Here is a 14,708-nt window from a genome sequence, read left to right on the forward strand (position 1 = left end):
AATTCCAGAACACAGGCACAATCTTTAAAGAAAAACCACTACAGCTTTTTGATGTTAAATAAGTAGAAATATCAGCATACAACAAAGCTAAGAAGCAGACTGTTGTATCAAGTTTAAAAGTAAAATATTCAGTGTCAAATGTCACGAGCACCTTTGTCTAGACTACTCTCAAATGTGAAATTTTCCTAATTTTTAAAATGAAGTTTTCTTTGTAATACCAAAGGTTCGAATGTATTTAGTTTTAGTACAACACACATTACAATCGAGTTATTAAAAATATAGGGAAGGGGAGGGTCCTGCGTCTGTGTGTACAAAAGCGGGAACAACAAGGTGGGAGGTCAAACAGTTACTTTGAAAACATATACATTTCTTAATCAGGTTGTACACACAAAGAAGCCTCAGAGGAAGAGGTGAGAGTATAAAATGAGCAACATTTCATAAAGCTTTTTGATAAATAATCAAAGCTAATCAAAGCTAAGCATTAAACATCTCTCTGTACAGTGAACACATTTTTTAAAAGGATAAAAATCAATAGAATGTACACTGAACCTTATTTATTCTGACAAATACTGCAGCACCTGAATACTTGTATTAAACAATTTTTTCTGTACAGAGTTTATTAACTTATATATGAGTTCATAAAATAGAACATTAATATGTATTTTAATGAAAAAAATCTTTTTTATTAAAATTTATAATGAGCCTTTTTTTTCTGCTTTTACATTATCACTTTCTTAAAATGAGCTGATTCAAAAGACTATAAAGACTTCCTCAAAACCAGTACAGGAAACTGCAAGAATTTACTTTCCCAAAAACAGCTTTTAAGACATGAACATGAACTGCCTAATGAATCTCATAGTTAGGCTTGTGAAAAGGACCAACTTGCACCTTTCCGAGCTCTTTCCCTCTTTTTAAAAATTCCCATACAGTGAAACCTGCTGACACTTTTTTTTATAAGGACTGGGGCGGGTGTCGAGGGGAGTAGGACAGTGATTTGCTGCACTGGGGAGTTTCTGCAACATCTGTGAGGGTTTTATAGGCAGGATCCTCTCTCGAGTGTTTAGACAAGTAAAACAAAACCAAAAAAATAACCAACTGTTAAATGTTCATTTTATTTAAAAAAAAAAAAAAAAAGGCAATCCTCTGCAAATGTTTCAACATTTTAATTTACTTTCATTTCAGTGTTAACCACCTAAAAGCAAACACTTGCAGAGTTCAGAAATCTTTTCCAGCTCTTTGGAGAGAGACATTTAATCAACCTTGATATTAGATGTATTTTTAAGCTAACTTCAAAAGCAAAAATCTAGAAAAAGTATTATGACCTCTCCTGAACAAAAAAGAATGTATTTTAAAGTCCTCCCTTTATCACAAGCAGGTTTGGATGCAATGCCACCTGGTGGCACAGAAAAAAAAATTTTTAACAAGGCTTCGGTTTGTAGAAACTGAGCTGTTCTATGAAACACGAACCACCCCTTTTGACTACTCTGCCTTCCTCCTCAACAAGTTATTCATCCCGTAGTTTAACAATAACAGCTAATTTTTATTTTAAAACTTTAAAAATTTTAAGCAATTAACTGCATGCGACAATTTCCTTAGTGTTTAAATATCATAAAGGAAGCAAAACATTTTTTTCAAAGACCTAAATTGTACGAAAGCTTTAATTTTTAAAAGATGAAATGCTTAAGAATTGGGGATATAGGGACGGAGTAACCGAACTGCTTTGTAAAATTACACTGTATAATTAATTCCATGGTAAGAACGTTTTTATGGTGTGTTTTGGTGACCTTTTATTACCATCAAGTTCACAATGCTGGTGGGCTGCCTTTTAATCCCTCCGCAGACAAAGGCCCTAAATAAACACAGATCCCTTCCTGGGAAAAAGTCCACTCTGGTTAAATGGTAAGGAAATGAGTAAATCATTAGTAACCTTTAAAGCCAAAGCTATAAACTCAAGTTACCTTAAGTTGAAATGAAAGTGTCCTGCAAGAGTTTCAAAGTTCTGTCACAGATAGAAATCTCCAGCTCTTGACTCCAGACTAGGCGCCAGCTGATAAACAAACAATTTAAGTCAAGAGCTGGAGAATTCCCAGCTTTTTCATTTAATGGCTTTGGCCCAGAGTATTTACTGCCTCCAGTTTTATTCTCACTTAGCTCTAAGAGGAAATTTAAACTCATCATTATCTTAAAGCCCCATATGGGTAGCAGTCAGCTCACCTGATAGAGCTCCTCTTACTCAGAAGAAGTTTGAGTCTCAACTAGAAGTGATGTCATAATGTAAACTAATTAACTAGAGTTTTAGGTTGACTTTTTAACAGGCTAAATAAATTTTGTTCCATATAGTTTATAGTCCCACTTGGGGTAGTAAAAATTCCAAAAAATTTAATTCTGCAGTTTTAATCCAAACTACCAGCTAAAATGGAGGACAGTGTAATGGCTCTCTCACTCCCCGACAGGCGCCCACCCTGCCTCCCTCTACCGCCACTCTCACCCTTGTCCACTAGCCCTTGAGTATTATATAAAGCAACTTTTCTGCATAAAATATAGACTATTCCTATTAACTTCAAAATACCCGGTGTTGTTGGGTGTATTTCCTAACAGAGCAGTGTGTAAGATTTAAGATGTAAATGCTCGATCATGAAAAGCTGTTGATTTTATACGAGTACTAATAAGAATATAAAAGTACAGCCCAATTAAAGCCCGTGAGATACCATCAAATATTTCTAAATGCTGTTTTTAAAAGTTTGCTACTAAAGATTATAGATCTCAAAGTCAGAACTATACTGTTGCTCCTATTCCTTTCTCAAAATTATCATTTACTTTTAGAGAAAAATCTCATCTCTACTCAGGATTTCATGTCAAAATAATTCTTTCAGCTATCTGAGTGTTTGCAGATATTTGACAATTACAATAAATCAACTATCCTTCCGCTAGCTGCTTATCTAAAGAAAAAATGCTGCAAGAAAATTTTTATAGCCTAAGGTAAAGGGTTAATGTGGCATTAATGCAAAGAAAAATTCTTTCCCTCTTCTTAATTTTCAGAAAGTTTTATAAACCTATCTTGGCTGGAAAAGCAAATTAACTATTTCAGTGTCTGCCAAGACTATTTTTCTACTCTTTAATATATGTACATAGTACATTAACAATGTTGGCTACTTGAGAACAAGTATTACCCTCACACATAAGACTTAGTGGAAATGAAATATAATTAATGATAAAATCACTTGTATGCCTGGCCTCATAGTATATTTCACTTTATAAAAACTCCTTAAGAACAATGCTATATTAGAGACTGCAGTGGATAAACATTCTGATGACCACAACTAATAGTCAATAACTCAATAAAAAAAGATGTCAGATACAAATCTTAAAATTCTTAATACTCTTCTAAAAGAGTCCACATTTCTCCATCGCTGGAGGTAACCTGAGCTAAATACAAAACAATAACAAAAACCCTCTACCTTCAGGTCAAGTTAAATTACTTAAGGCAGAAGGGAGATGGTGAGTCGGTTATCATACCTTCATTGGCCATGTGGGGAGGATAGCTGCTATGAAATGTGCACGTATATTTAAGCTTTTCACAACTAAAACACCCCAAGTAAAATAGAATTGTATGGCAAATACACACAGAGAAGGACCTAACCTCAACATACTTTTCAACTGCTAACATTATCAAACTTTCTTTAAGAAAATCAGACATCTAAAACACTGCAAGTAAGTCTGATAATGGTTTGATTGTGATGACAAGGCCCTTGTCAAATTCTTAATTCCACTGCATCCTCCCACTTCACTCCCAATAGCTATCCAGGGATCACAAACAAAACACAATAAAGACAAGGGATACTGGAACTAATTTCACACTGCTTAGGAATCAATAGATGTTAATGAAAAATAAATTATACACAATTAATAGCTTTAGGAGGTTTATTTACTAAATCTACTTCACCTTTATATAAATACTGCTAGGCAGTCCTGAACTATGTGACCAGACCCAGTTGTGTCTGGTCTGACTTACATCCTGAATGGCAATTAAAGGACATTAAAAATACCCTAGGATTACTTGAGGCAGGACCCCTGCCTTATCCACGCACTTTCCAACAGACCCACGTGAGGAGAACCCTCCACCACAGGACAGAGCCTGGCAAGAGCAACTCTGGTAATGGTTACTTGACTGGAAATTGCAATGCAGTTAAAATCTGGCCTGCAGATTTGGAGATGAGGGAATCGCAAACTGCAAGAGAGTAAATTCTTAGAAATAAACTAGGTTCTTGTTAGCAATAATAATTATTACTAACAATAATTGATAGCAATAATACAAACACTGAGTGAAGTGATCACTTTGCCTTCTCTAACCCACTCTTCTACTATTTTCTGAGGAGACAAATTATTAAAGCTGCCTCAACCATGGTATCTTGGGCAGTGAGTCAGCAGTCTTCTCTAAACATGCTAAGAACTCATTAACACCTTACACAGGGACTCTTGTCCCTGACAACTGTTGTAAGGGAGTCTCAGGCACGCCAAAGAATGTAAAAAGAGGTTTTTATGAGCACCTCTTCTTTGGGACTAATTTCAAAGAAATCCTTGGAATTTATTTACCAAACTTTTCTGAACCACTTTGTGCAAACTGGAGAAAATCCCAGGCGAAATGTATTCTCCAGAGACAGAAAGGATACTTAATGGATCAGGGTGATAAGTAAAATTATGGTTAAATGTAAGTGGATATTATAATTAACCCATTTCTAGGTGTACTGGTACTGATGAATCTTATGTCATTTCTGAGGAAATGGATTTGTCCATTAAATTAAGTTAAAGAAAATTTTAATTACTTGAGCTACTAACGCTTTAAATACCACAAATCAGACCAAGCAGAAGCTCACTTTAATATTTTTCAAGATAGAATAATCCAAGTCTCTGAGACAGAAGTCAATGCCACAAAGTACTTTTAAATTTTATAATAAATAATAGAATTGATCATTTTAAAAGAACTAAAAAGCATCATAGTAGTACAATTCTTTAAAGGGAAGAACCCATGAAAATGAATTATCTTAATCATGTTAAATCAACTTATTTCAAAACATTTAAAAAAATAAAATGTTACTGAGGTAAGACTAAACTCTAAGAATAAATACTGCACACAATACTACTGTGTAATCAAACAGCTTGTGAGAGCATCAAAGACCTATGGTGATAGCCCTTTCCCCTCCACACATTCTAAACTATGGCAAATTCAGTTATATGAAATTTGATAAAAGAATCTGCTTTTGGACAGAACTAGCAATGTTTCAGCCCAAAGCTAAGTAAAATTGCCAAGTTATAAACCTCTCTAAGAAAATGTTTTCATGGAAATGCCAACAGATCTTTAACCATAATGGTGTTAGGTGCCAAAATATAAATCATTGTTGTTTTTGTGCTCCCTTTACCATAAATTAGGTACAGGTCAAGTGGAAAAACAGTAGGTATCCAGTTCCAGTTCAGGTATCCAGCAGTAAAGGCCAAGACTTGCACACTTGATTTTAAAAACAATAATGGAGTCTATATGAGACTTTCATTGAAGAATTTAGCAAGCAAGTCTAGCTCTCTAAGAGAAACTCCTTAATAGGTTTTGTGCTTACTATTCCATATTCTAAGACTATCTCAAACAAATTACTAAAACTTAACCCAGCCAAGTAAGTAGAGTATTAAATCTGGTTTCCTGGTAGGGAACTGTTATACAAACACATAAACACAACTTCAATTATTTAATTTTGACATTAATCCCTAACCAGAGCAATATTTTAGCAAATCTATGAGGCTTGCCAGCACAGGAAGCCTTGGGCTAACTACAAGGGCCACTTCAGAGTCTCTTCAGCTCAAGGTTTCTATGCAAACCTACAGACATACTAGGCAATCAGTGAGCTTATTCTTCAATTATTCAAGCACAGTTAAGTGCTGTAATTATGCCCTTGGAGCAGACTGAACAGTACTTAGTCATTAGTCGCAAACAATAGTTTTTAATTTGCTTTATGTCTAGCATTCATTATACAAGAGAGCTAATCAAATTGGAACTAATACTGTGGTAGCAGACCCATTCCATACTAAAAAAAATGCATGTGTCCAAATTGGTGTGACTAAACAACATTTCACATTAAAGGATTACAACTTTCATAAAGATGTGATTTACACAAGACAGATAAACAGATTAGGGCATCATACTTATGAGGCCAGTGTCATGGGCTACTAGAGAGCCTGGTTATTAGCTTTAGTTTGATAACCACAAACGGTTAAACAACGGCACGGTATTAGACATATGGGGAGTCAGTGTAAAGATCATTCAGTTTAACTAACTCTGAGTGAAACTACCTGCTAAATCCTAGGGATACGAAGATAAATGTTCCACAAACATACCAAGCTTGTTCATGCCTCAGAGCCCTCACAGAGCACCTCCTTCTACTGAGAACACTCTTTCCCTTGACCTGCACATTCAGATCTCTGCTTAAATGTCACTTCCCCAGAGAAGGCATCCTGTCCACTCTATGTAAAAGGGCCCTCCCCTTAGTCTCTGTCTCCTTAACTGTTTACTCTGTGTTTTTTCCTTCATAGTACGTATCATTGAAATTATTCTTGTTTACTTGTTTATTCTCTCTATTCCTACCAAATCATAAGCTCCATGAGGCAAAAGATGTTGACTATCTTTAAAGCTCTAACTCTAGTACCTAGAACATACCTAGTATTTAAGTACTCAATAAATGTTTATTATATGAAATCAGCAATCAAGGTGCTGTCAGCATAATAGGATTAGAACGTATAATCAGAAAACAGTATATAATCTTGTAAGAATTATATAAATACAATAATTTAAGTATAAGACATTTCATTAAAGAAAAAATGAAGACGTTCATTTTTAGAGTTACTTTTAAAGTTCCAGGCTCTCCTTAATATCCAAGTAAACTTCTTTTAACTTATTAACAGAAGTACAGCAGAAAATGAAACTAAAGGTGGTAGGAGAATTATAGGAACTAACCAATTTCATTTCTTCCTTGCATAAAGAATATTTACTAAAGAACCATCAAATCTAATTCCAAATTCCATTGGTTCCCCCTCGGATATAATCGGGAATCATCTATAAGGTTTCTAGTTGATCTTCAAGGTAAATTTTCCATTTCTAGAACTAAAAATCCTTCTCTAGCCCTAGAATCAGCTGTATAAATCAGATCTGGTGTTACTCTCTCTCTTTAAATATCCATAGAGGTGAATATAAGATAAAAGTCAAATTAAGTATTAATAAGAGTAGAAGAAACACACAAGGTAACAGTAAGGCTCTATTTCTTAAACTGGGAGGAGAGTACACATGGGCCTGATGTATATTTATACTTGGTACCTTTATAATTTTATAAATATTTTGTATATAAATTCAATATTTAACAAAAATTGAAAGAAAAAAGTGTTACTCCCTGTACTCAAAAAGCTTAAACTCTACAGGAGGAAGTGAATCAATGCCTATAAATATAATGTAATGCGGGCTTTGATAAAAGCATGTACAGTTTGACAGCTTCAAAAGGAAGCACCAAATCGGTTGAGGCATGCCAAAGTACTTTATAAAGTAATATCTATGCTACAAAGTGTTAACTCTACAAGTATAAAAGTTACATTGGTTTTGGATGATAATTATAGCAGTTTAAGCATCAGTTGCTTTTGATTTTTTTAAAAAGTCACATGGAACTTAAATAAAATTATATTATTTGTAATAAGGATGATGTATAAAAAAGCTGCAATAATGCAACCTGAGGAAAACCTTCAATATATTACTCCATGGGCTGGTAAAATGATACAGTAAAGATTCTTTTCATTGCATTGTCCAGAATAAAAGTTAGCAGAAAGCAGAGGAAGGGGCTGGACTAAAGAAATGAATCACTATCTCAAAAATCTATATAACTTCAAATTCATCTAGGTTAAAAACAAGCTTCTCTTTAAAATGCTAACCACAGAATAAGGAGTATAATATGTTCCTATTTTAATTTTTAGAATACTACTGTATTTGTAGGTAATAGCTCTATATAAATACACAAAAATGCATTTTTTTAAGTCTAAGATAAGGAACAAACAAGGGGTGAGGGAAAAGGGATAAACATGGGGGAAATTTTTTCAGGTTTTATTCAAATTACCTCAAATAATCCATGTTTAAGACTGACAAATATAGAACCTCTATAAAACTGTGGTCCCATCTTGGGTATCTAACTTGGGTATCTATGCTTTTTCCAGGTCCCTTTTCCTTAATTTTATTTAGTTAAAATATAATGATTTTTAAACCAGCCAACTCTAACTTACAGAAAGTTTCCTCTATTTTATTTTAACTGAGGAAGTGGAGACATTTTTAATCCATCATATTAAAAATATAAAGATAATAACTATGAGAAGACAAACATAAGCTTCTATTATATACTGGCTCATCTCATAATGATCGTGTCAACCAATAAATTATCACAAACCATCTCTACTCAAAGCTTCCAGTCTATACTATAGCACAGATTCAAGTGTATTCACTATTACAAATTAACATTTTTGCATTCTAAAACTACAAAAGTGGTTTAAAAACAGCTTGGTAAGAACAAGGAGTAATTTCAAAGTTTTATCCCAAAGAAGACTATATTATTTTTAAAAGTTAAAAAACACTTAAAAATCAAGTTAGTATTCTTCATTATCAAATGATAATTTCAGGCTATACTCTTGAAGCAAAAGAACATCAACCAACAGCAAGATCTTATGTACCAAGTATCAATTCTTTAATTAAATCACAGAACCACTCAAAGAAGAAAGAATTATTCAGTTTATTAAATCCATTCTATAAAAAAAATACCAACACCAAGCTTAAAACTGCTTATTAGTATTTTATGATCAAAGATACCACATTATAAATCTTTACACCCAAAATCCTACTTAACCAAGTCAATATAACAATTATAGGGGCTAAAAATTATTTATACCTCCACCTATACTCAAAAGTGGTTTGGGATATAAGATACCTTTACAAGACCATTAGGTTCTTTATGAAAACAAGAAACTGATTTAAATTATTATATTTTATTATTTTTTAATCCCAAAGCCAACAATCAAGTTTAACATAATAGGAATAAAATTGCTACTCCATTGTCTACTGCTATATTGCTGTAATTACATATGTATGTATGTGTATATGTATGCAAATACATATGTGTGTATGTGCATGTATATTATATTCGATTACACAGTAATGTTGGAAAATTTGGAAATTATGGAAAGTCATAATACCCATAATCCTGCCATTCCAAAATACCCAGATACCCGCTATTAGTATTTTATATACTATTAAGCTTTTAGAATTTTATTAGTGGGTCTCCTTGTCCTCTGATTGAGATGATGATGATTTCTAAGTATGTCAATGTGGCGAATTTTATTTATTTACAGACCTTCTAATATTAAGCCATCTGTACATACATGAGATAAACCAAACTTGGTTGTAGTGTTTGATCTCTTTCATACGCAGTTGGATTTAGTTTGCTAATATACTTCATAAAGTTTTTACTTCTATAGTCATGACTGATGTAGACCTACAGTTTTTCTCTCTCATAATGTTTCCGTCTGGTTTAATTATCAGAGTTATACACATCTTACAGAATGAGTTGGGGAAGCATTTCCTCTTTTTGTATTGTCTGGAAAAGTTTGTATAAAACTGAGATGGGGACTTCCCTGGTGGCACAGTGGTTAAGAATCCGCCTGCCAATGCAGGGGTCACAGGTTCGAGCCCTGGTCCAGGGAGATCCCACATGCTGCGGAGCAACTAAGCCCATGCGCCACATCTACTGAGCCTGCGCTCTAGAGCCCGTGAGCCACAACTACTGACCCTGCGTGCCACAACTACTGAAGCCTGCGCGCCTAGAGCCAGTGCTCCGCAACAACAGAAGCTACTGCAATGAGAAGCCCACGCACTGCAACGAAGAGTAGCCCCCGCTTGCCACAACTAGAGAAAGCCCACGCGCAGCAACGAAGACCCCACGCAGCCAAAAATAAATAAATTTAAAAAAAAAATTGAGACCATCTGCTCCTTGAAATTCTGGTAACGCTCACCTGTAAAATCACCTGGGCCTAATGTTTCCTGTATGAAATTATTTTTTCTTTTGTGCCACTTCTTCAGTTTCTTTAATAGTTACAAGATTATTCAGGCTAATTATTTCTTGAATCTGTTCTGAAAAGTTAAAATTTTCTAGGAATCGATCTATCCCTACCCACAGTAATTTGGACCAAAAATTCATAGCTCTTCAAAGTTGTAACATCCTATTATCTGAATTTAGAAAAAGCATTGTATTTTGAGAGTACTAAATAACATAAGTCAGTTTTGCTTTGTTTTTATTTTTAATGAGGAAATTGAGAATCTGCAATAGCCCTAAAAATATCTGGATATATCTTGGGTACCACAAAATCATAACTGTTACTTATGACAAACAGAATAGATGTGCATATATTTTAGCTACCACTTACCACCAGAAACAGGGGCATCCATGAAAACTGCTCCCATTTTCTCAACTTCTTTCGCCAATTCTTTTGAAACCATAGGATCAATAGTACTGGAATCTATTAATAGTGAGCCTTTCTTCACTTTTCTAAGTAAATGAACAGAAATATAGTTTTAAAAAACTATAGTTTTATAATTTAAAAAATATAGTTTACAACTCTGAATAAGCATTTCATGCAACTACCTATTATCAGAATCTGCTAAAATTCACCAGATATCAAGGAGGTCTTTGGTTTAATATTAAAAACATTATTAGAACTGGTTCAAAATCTCAAATGCATTTTCAGATCAATTATAGTTCAAAGTAAACTCGAACTATTTCAAAGAAATCAAAATAATCTAATAATCTATATGGTATAAATTCTGGTTTCAGGTGAAATACACACAAACCATAATAATATAGGTAGGCTAAGATGTAAGCAATTTAAAACACCTATTAACTTTAAAAGGGCTATTTAGTAGGATTTAAATTTTTGTTTGTAAAGTAGCTGGGTCTCTTTAAAAAGTAATTTACTTGTCTTTAACAAGCCATATTGCAAATTTCACATATCCATTTCATTTCCACTAGGTAGAATAAACATAAGCAGTTAAAATTTAGCCATTTGCTTTAGGATGGCACATTCTTTAATAATTACAACTTTGTAAATACAAAATAAAACATCAAACAGGCAGAAAGGAAAATACAGACATGGACCTATAAATCTCACAGAGACTTTTTGTTCTTTACGGTAAATTTATATACAAACATTGGTAAAAGGGGGAAGCAGTGTTTTCACATATCATATTTTACATCAATATTTAAATGGCATTCTTAAAGTAAAACAGTTCTGTTTGCACTGTAAGTGCAGACTATATACCTATATAGTTCCCTTACAGTCTATAATCTATGCCTATCTTCACTGGCTTGGAAACCGACCTAAATTACAATTTATTTAAAGGGCTATGGCTAACCTTGAATTCAAACTTCCCAAAATTCTCACTACAGATAAACTAACCCAGAGGACATTTAATCATAACCATGACTGGAAAGTTAGAACTGAATAAATTAAAATATTGAAGGGGAAATAGAAAATCATTGCTAAAAACTATAAAAAAGAAATTTTTTTCTTCAGAAAAAAACAGCACGCAAAATGCTTTAAACAACAATTTTAGACATATGAATTGATCTGGTCCAAATGCAACAGCTGGGTATGTTCCACAGAAAAGAAATGGCACACTCTGTTATAGATCACCTCAGTATGTGGAATTCCACTTTACATACCCTAAAATATAAGAATTAAGTTTACCAGTCTTCTGTGATATTAATATTTTTAAGATCTTAAAGCTTTAAGCAAATGGGAAATGGTCTCAAAAATTATACATGCACAGGGTGTGGGGAAATGATCCTGACCCAGAAGAAAATAAAGAACTACCCATGAGAAGCAAATTACAGTTCAATGTAAAGCCAAAATCTTTCAAAGCACTCCCTAGACAAAACTGCCCTGGTTGCTGGCCACCGTATTCCTAGTAAAGGATATTAATAAACGTAGGATTTTGTCTCCACAAAGTTTTTAGTAACTTTTCCTTCAGAGGTAAAACAGGGCCATAATTGGAACAGACTAGGTAATGAGACAGCTAGGTCACCTCAGGACCACACACACACTGTGGGCCTGAGGGCTCCATCCAAAATGAGAGTCTTTCAACTTTCCCTGAAATCTAAACATTTATCTTATCAGTTTTCTGCCTAACATTCAAGTGTCTGTTGCTTCTAAGTTTGCTAGTTTTCCAAAGCAATTCAATTTCCCAAAACCTCAAATTTCATGTATTACAGCTTCATGAAATTAAACCCTTTCTTTTAGCCCTTCATGTGTCTACAAAGCCTACCAGTTTGCTCTAGCTCTCTGCTGAACTTCAACAACAAAACAAGTTAGGAACAGGAATCAGTAAGACCAGAAAACTAAATTCAACCACTGTCATCCTAATGTAACCACAAGGGTTTGGCAATAGGTAGCAATTAACCAAAAGGTTCTCAAAGCCAGGGAAGCTAGTTACTGGGTAGGAAACTCTGACCTAAATTATATATTATTTAAAGAGCTACTGCTAATCTTTAATTCCACCTTCTCAAAGTTCTTACTATAGATGTACTAACCCAAAGGACATACAATAACTTTTTATTTTATAATAAATTTTAAATAATGGTGTTCTTTCCAACGCTTCGTTTTATTTTTCATAGAAATCTTTTCCTGAATTTCTATAAACCGTAAGAAAATTATGCTTGTTAACATTTGTAGTTTAAAATGCAAGCTTTAAAAATCTCTTAAACAGGTTACCAATGTAAGTTTAATGCAAGATTAAAGGAAAGAAACAGAAAGCAAAAAAAATTTATTCCCAGAAGTCACATACTTGACTTCAGCGAAAAAATAAACCCTTTACAATGAGAGAAACCACACCATTCACTTTTAAGACATAAGAAAACAGTACAAAAGGTTTAACAAACATAATTGTAATTTCACAATAGGTCTAACAAATGTGAAATTCATAAACTATCATAACAAGAACATATCTACAGTTGAGAAATACATACTTTAGAATTCCATTTGCTCCAGAATAAGCTTCTATTGCATTGATGCTGGTGGGCAACATTGTAATAATTCTGTCAGCTTTTTCAGCTACATCTGCTGGGGAAGACACTACCTTTAAAAAAAAAATTGCAAAGGCACATTATTTAAATTAAATGCAAGCAGCTTCTACAGTACAAGTAGTATCCACTTTTTATGCATGCCCATAATAGTGACAGTGAATAAAAACTAATCCTTGTTTTCAAATGACAAAAACAAAAAACGAGCAAAAAAAACCCTTACTGCCTAAAATAGAGTCCATTCCTTCACACATACAGATGCAGTTTCTATGGAATCACATCCACTGTTTACTTTAAAAAGTGTGAAGTGAGTTGAGGGGGAAAAGGGCAAAACCCAACAGTCCTGGGAACAGACACACTTCTCATGGATTCCTCTAAGTTGGATTCTTAAACAGCATACTTTTTGGGAGATGCTTTAAGAAAAACATTCTAGTATATCAGACTTGGTAGCTGAACTACAGGATACACCAATTATTTCATGGGCAGCAAAATCCACAAGTAAATTCTCAAGCCCCCGTTACCTCTATCTTTCAGCCTCTATTTTCAAGGAAAAAAAAAAAATTAAGCCTGTTTCATAAAAAGTCAGGACAAGGACATAAGCATGTACTGCACTGAATGTGAGTACCACCATGAAGCCTGAGAGCATGAGCTGTCAGGACTCCTGTGGAAACCATATATACAACAACGACATACGAACAGGCATCAAGGTACGCTCTCTCCGCAACCCTGACTTCTGCTTTAATGATGACCATGAACATACTGTACGGGAAAGCTGCTCTGCCCATCCTCTCTACATATGTTTACAAGTATGGGTGTACATACCCTCACTCACATTTCCCCCACCTCCTGCTCTCTCGAATATATACACCTGGCCAGCTGGTCAGCAACCAAAGAGGCCAGAAGAGACCAGGAGATCACTTCTTGACTGAAACTCTCCTTTAACAAAAAGAATCTATCACCCCAATTATCACGAAAGCTCCTTTCCAAAGCCTTTTCTCTCTTTAAAGAAAAGACAAAGAACTATCAAGAGGATAATCAAAAATTTCTCCATAGGCATATTTACATATGTATTAAAAACTGACATCTTTTCTACTAGGAAATGTGAACTGGCACATAAGCATCTTAGGAATGGCAATGGCTCTGTTTTCATGTGGTGGAAGTATACAAAACATTTTCTTTCTGTCTTTGATGTACAGCTGATGAAAGAATGAGAAACCAAACACAGTGTGCAATCTAAATATTATGAGCTAGAAGCAATTACATTTCATTCTTCCATAAGAGACTACCAGCTTCTAAATCAAATTCTACATAAAGGCAGTTTTAACATAATTTCTTAAGTTGTATTCTAAAATTTCAGATAATCAAGTATCCTGGCACTTTGTATACTTAGTGATAATATTAAACACCTCAGACTCTAAAGCCAAAAAAAAAAAAAAAAAAAGACAGTCTCTCTCATCTAAAGGCAATACAGCATTTTAGAGCCTACAATGTGGCACATTCAACAACATGTATATTTTGATATATAGTGGGGATCAGCCACAAATAATCCTGGAAAAAATTTTTTTTCCA

General features: G+C 34.0%; 1 protein-coding gene across 2 annotated transcripts in view; it reads right to left on the reverse strand.

Annotated features, from left to right (window-relative positions):
- Positions 1 to 14,708, reverse strand: part of HIBADH (3-hydroxyisobutyrate dehydrogenase) — a 259,990-nt gene that overhangs the window by 225,779 nt on the left and 19,503 nt on the right. For both annotated transcript variants that reach the window (XM_068549205.1, XM_068549204.1), the window contains exons 3-4: positions 13,086 to 13,195; positions 10,489 to 10,610 (exon numbers count right to left, since the gene is read on the reverse strand). In XM_068549205.1, the coding sequence (XP_068405306.1) occupies positions 10,489 to 10,610; positions 13,086 to 13,195 (232 nt within the window). The remainder of the gene's footprint in view (positions 1 to 10,488; positions 10,611 to 13,085; positions 13,196 to 14,708) is intronic.

Source organism: Eschrichtius robustus, chromosome 8 (assembly GCF_028021215.1).
Source record: "Eschrichtius robustus isolate mEscRob2 chromosome 8, mEscRob2.pri, whole genome shotgun sequence".
In the NCBI taxonomy this organism is placed as follows: domain Eukaryota; kingdom Metazoa; phylum Chordata; class Mammalia; order Artiodactyla; family Eschrichtiidae; genus Eschrichtius; species Eschrichtius robustus.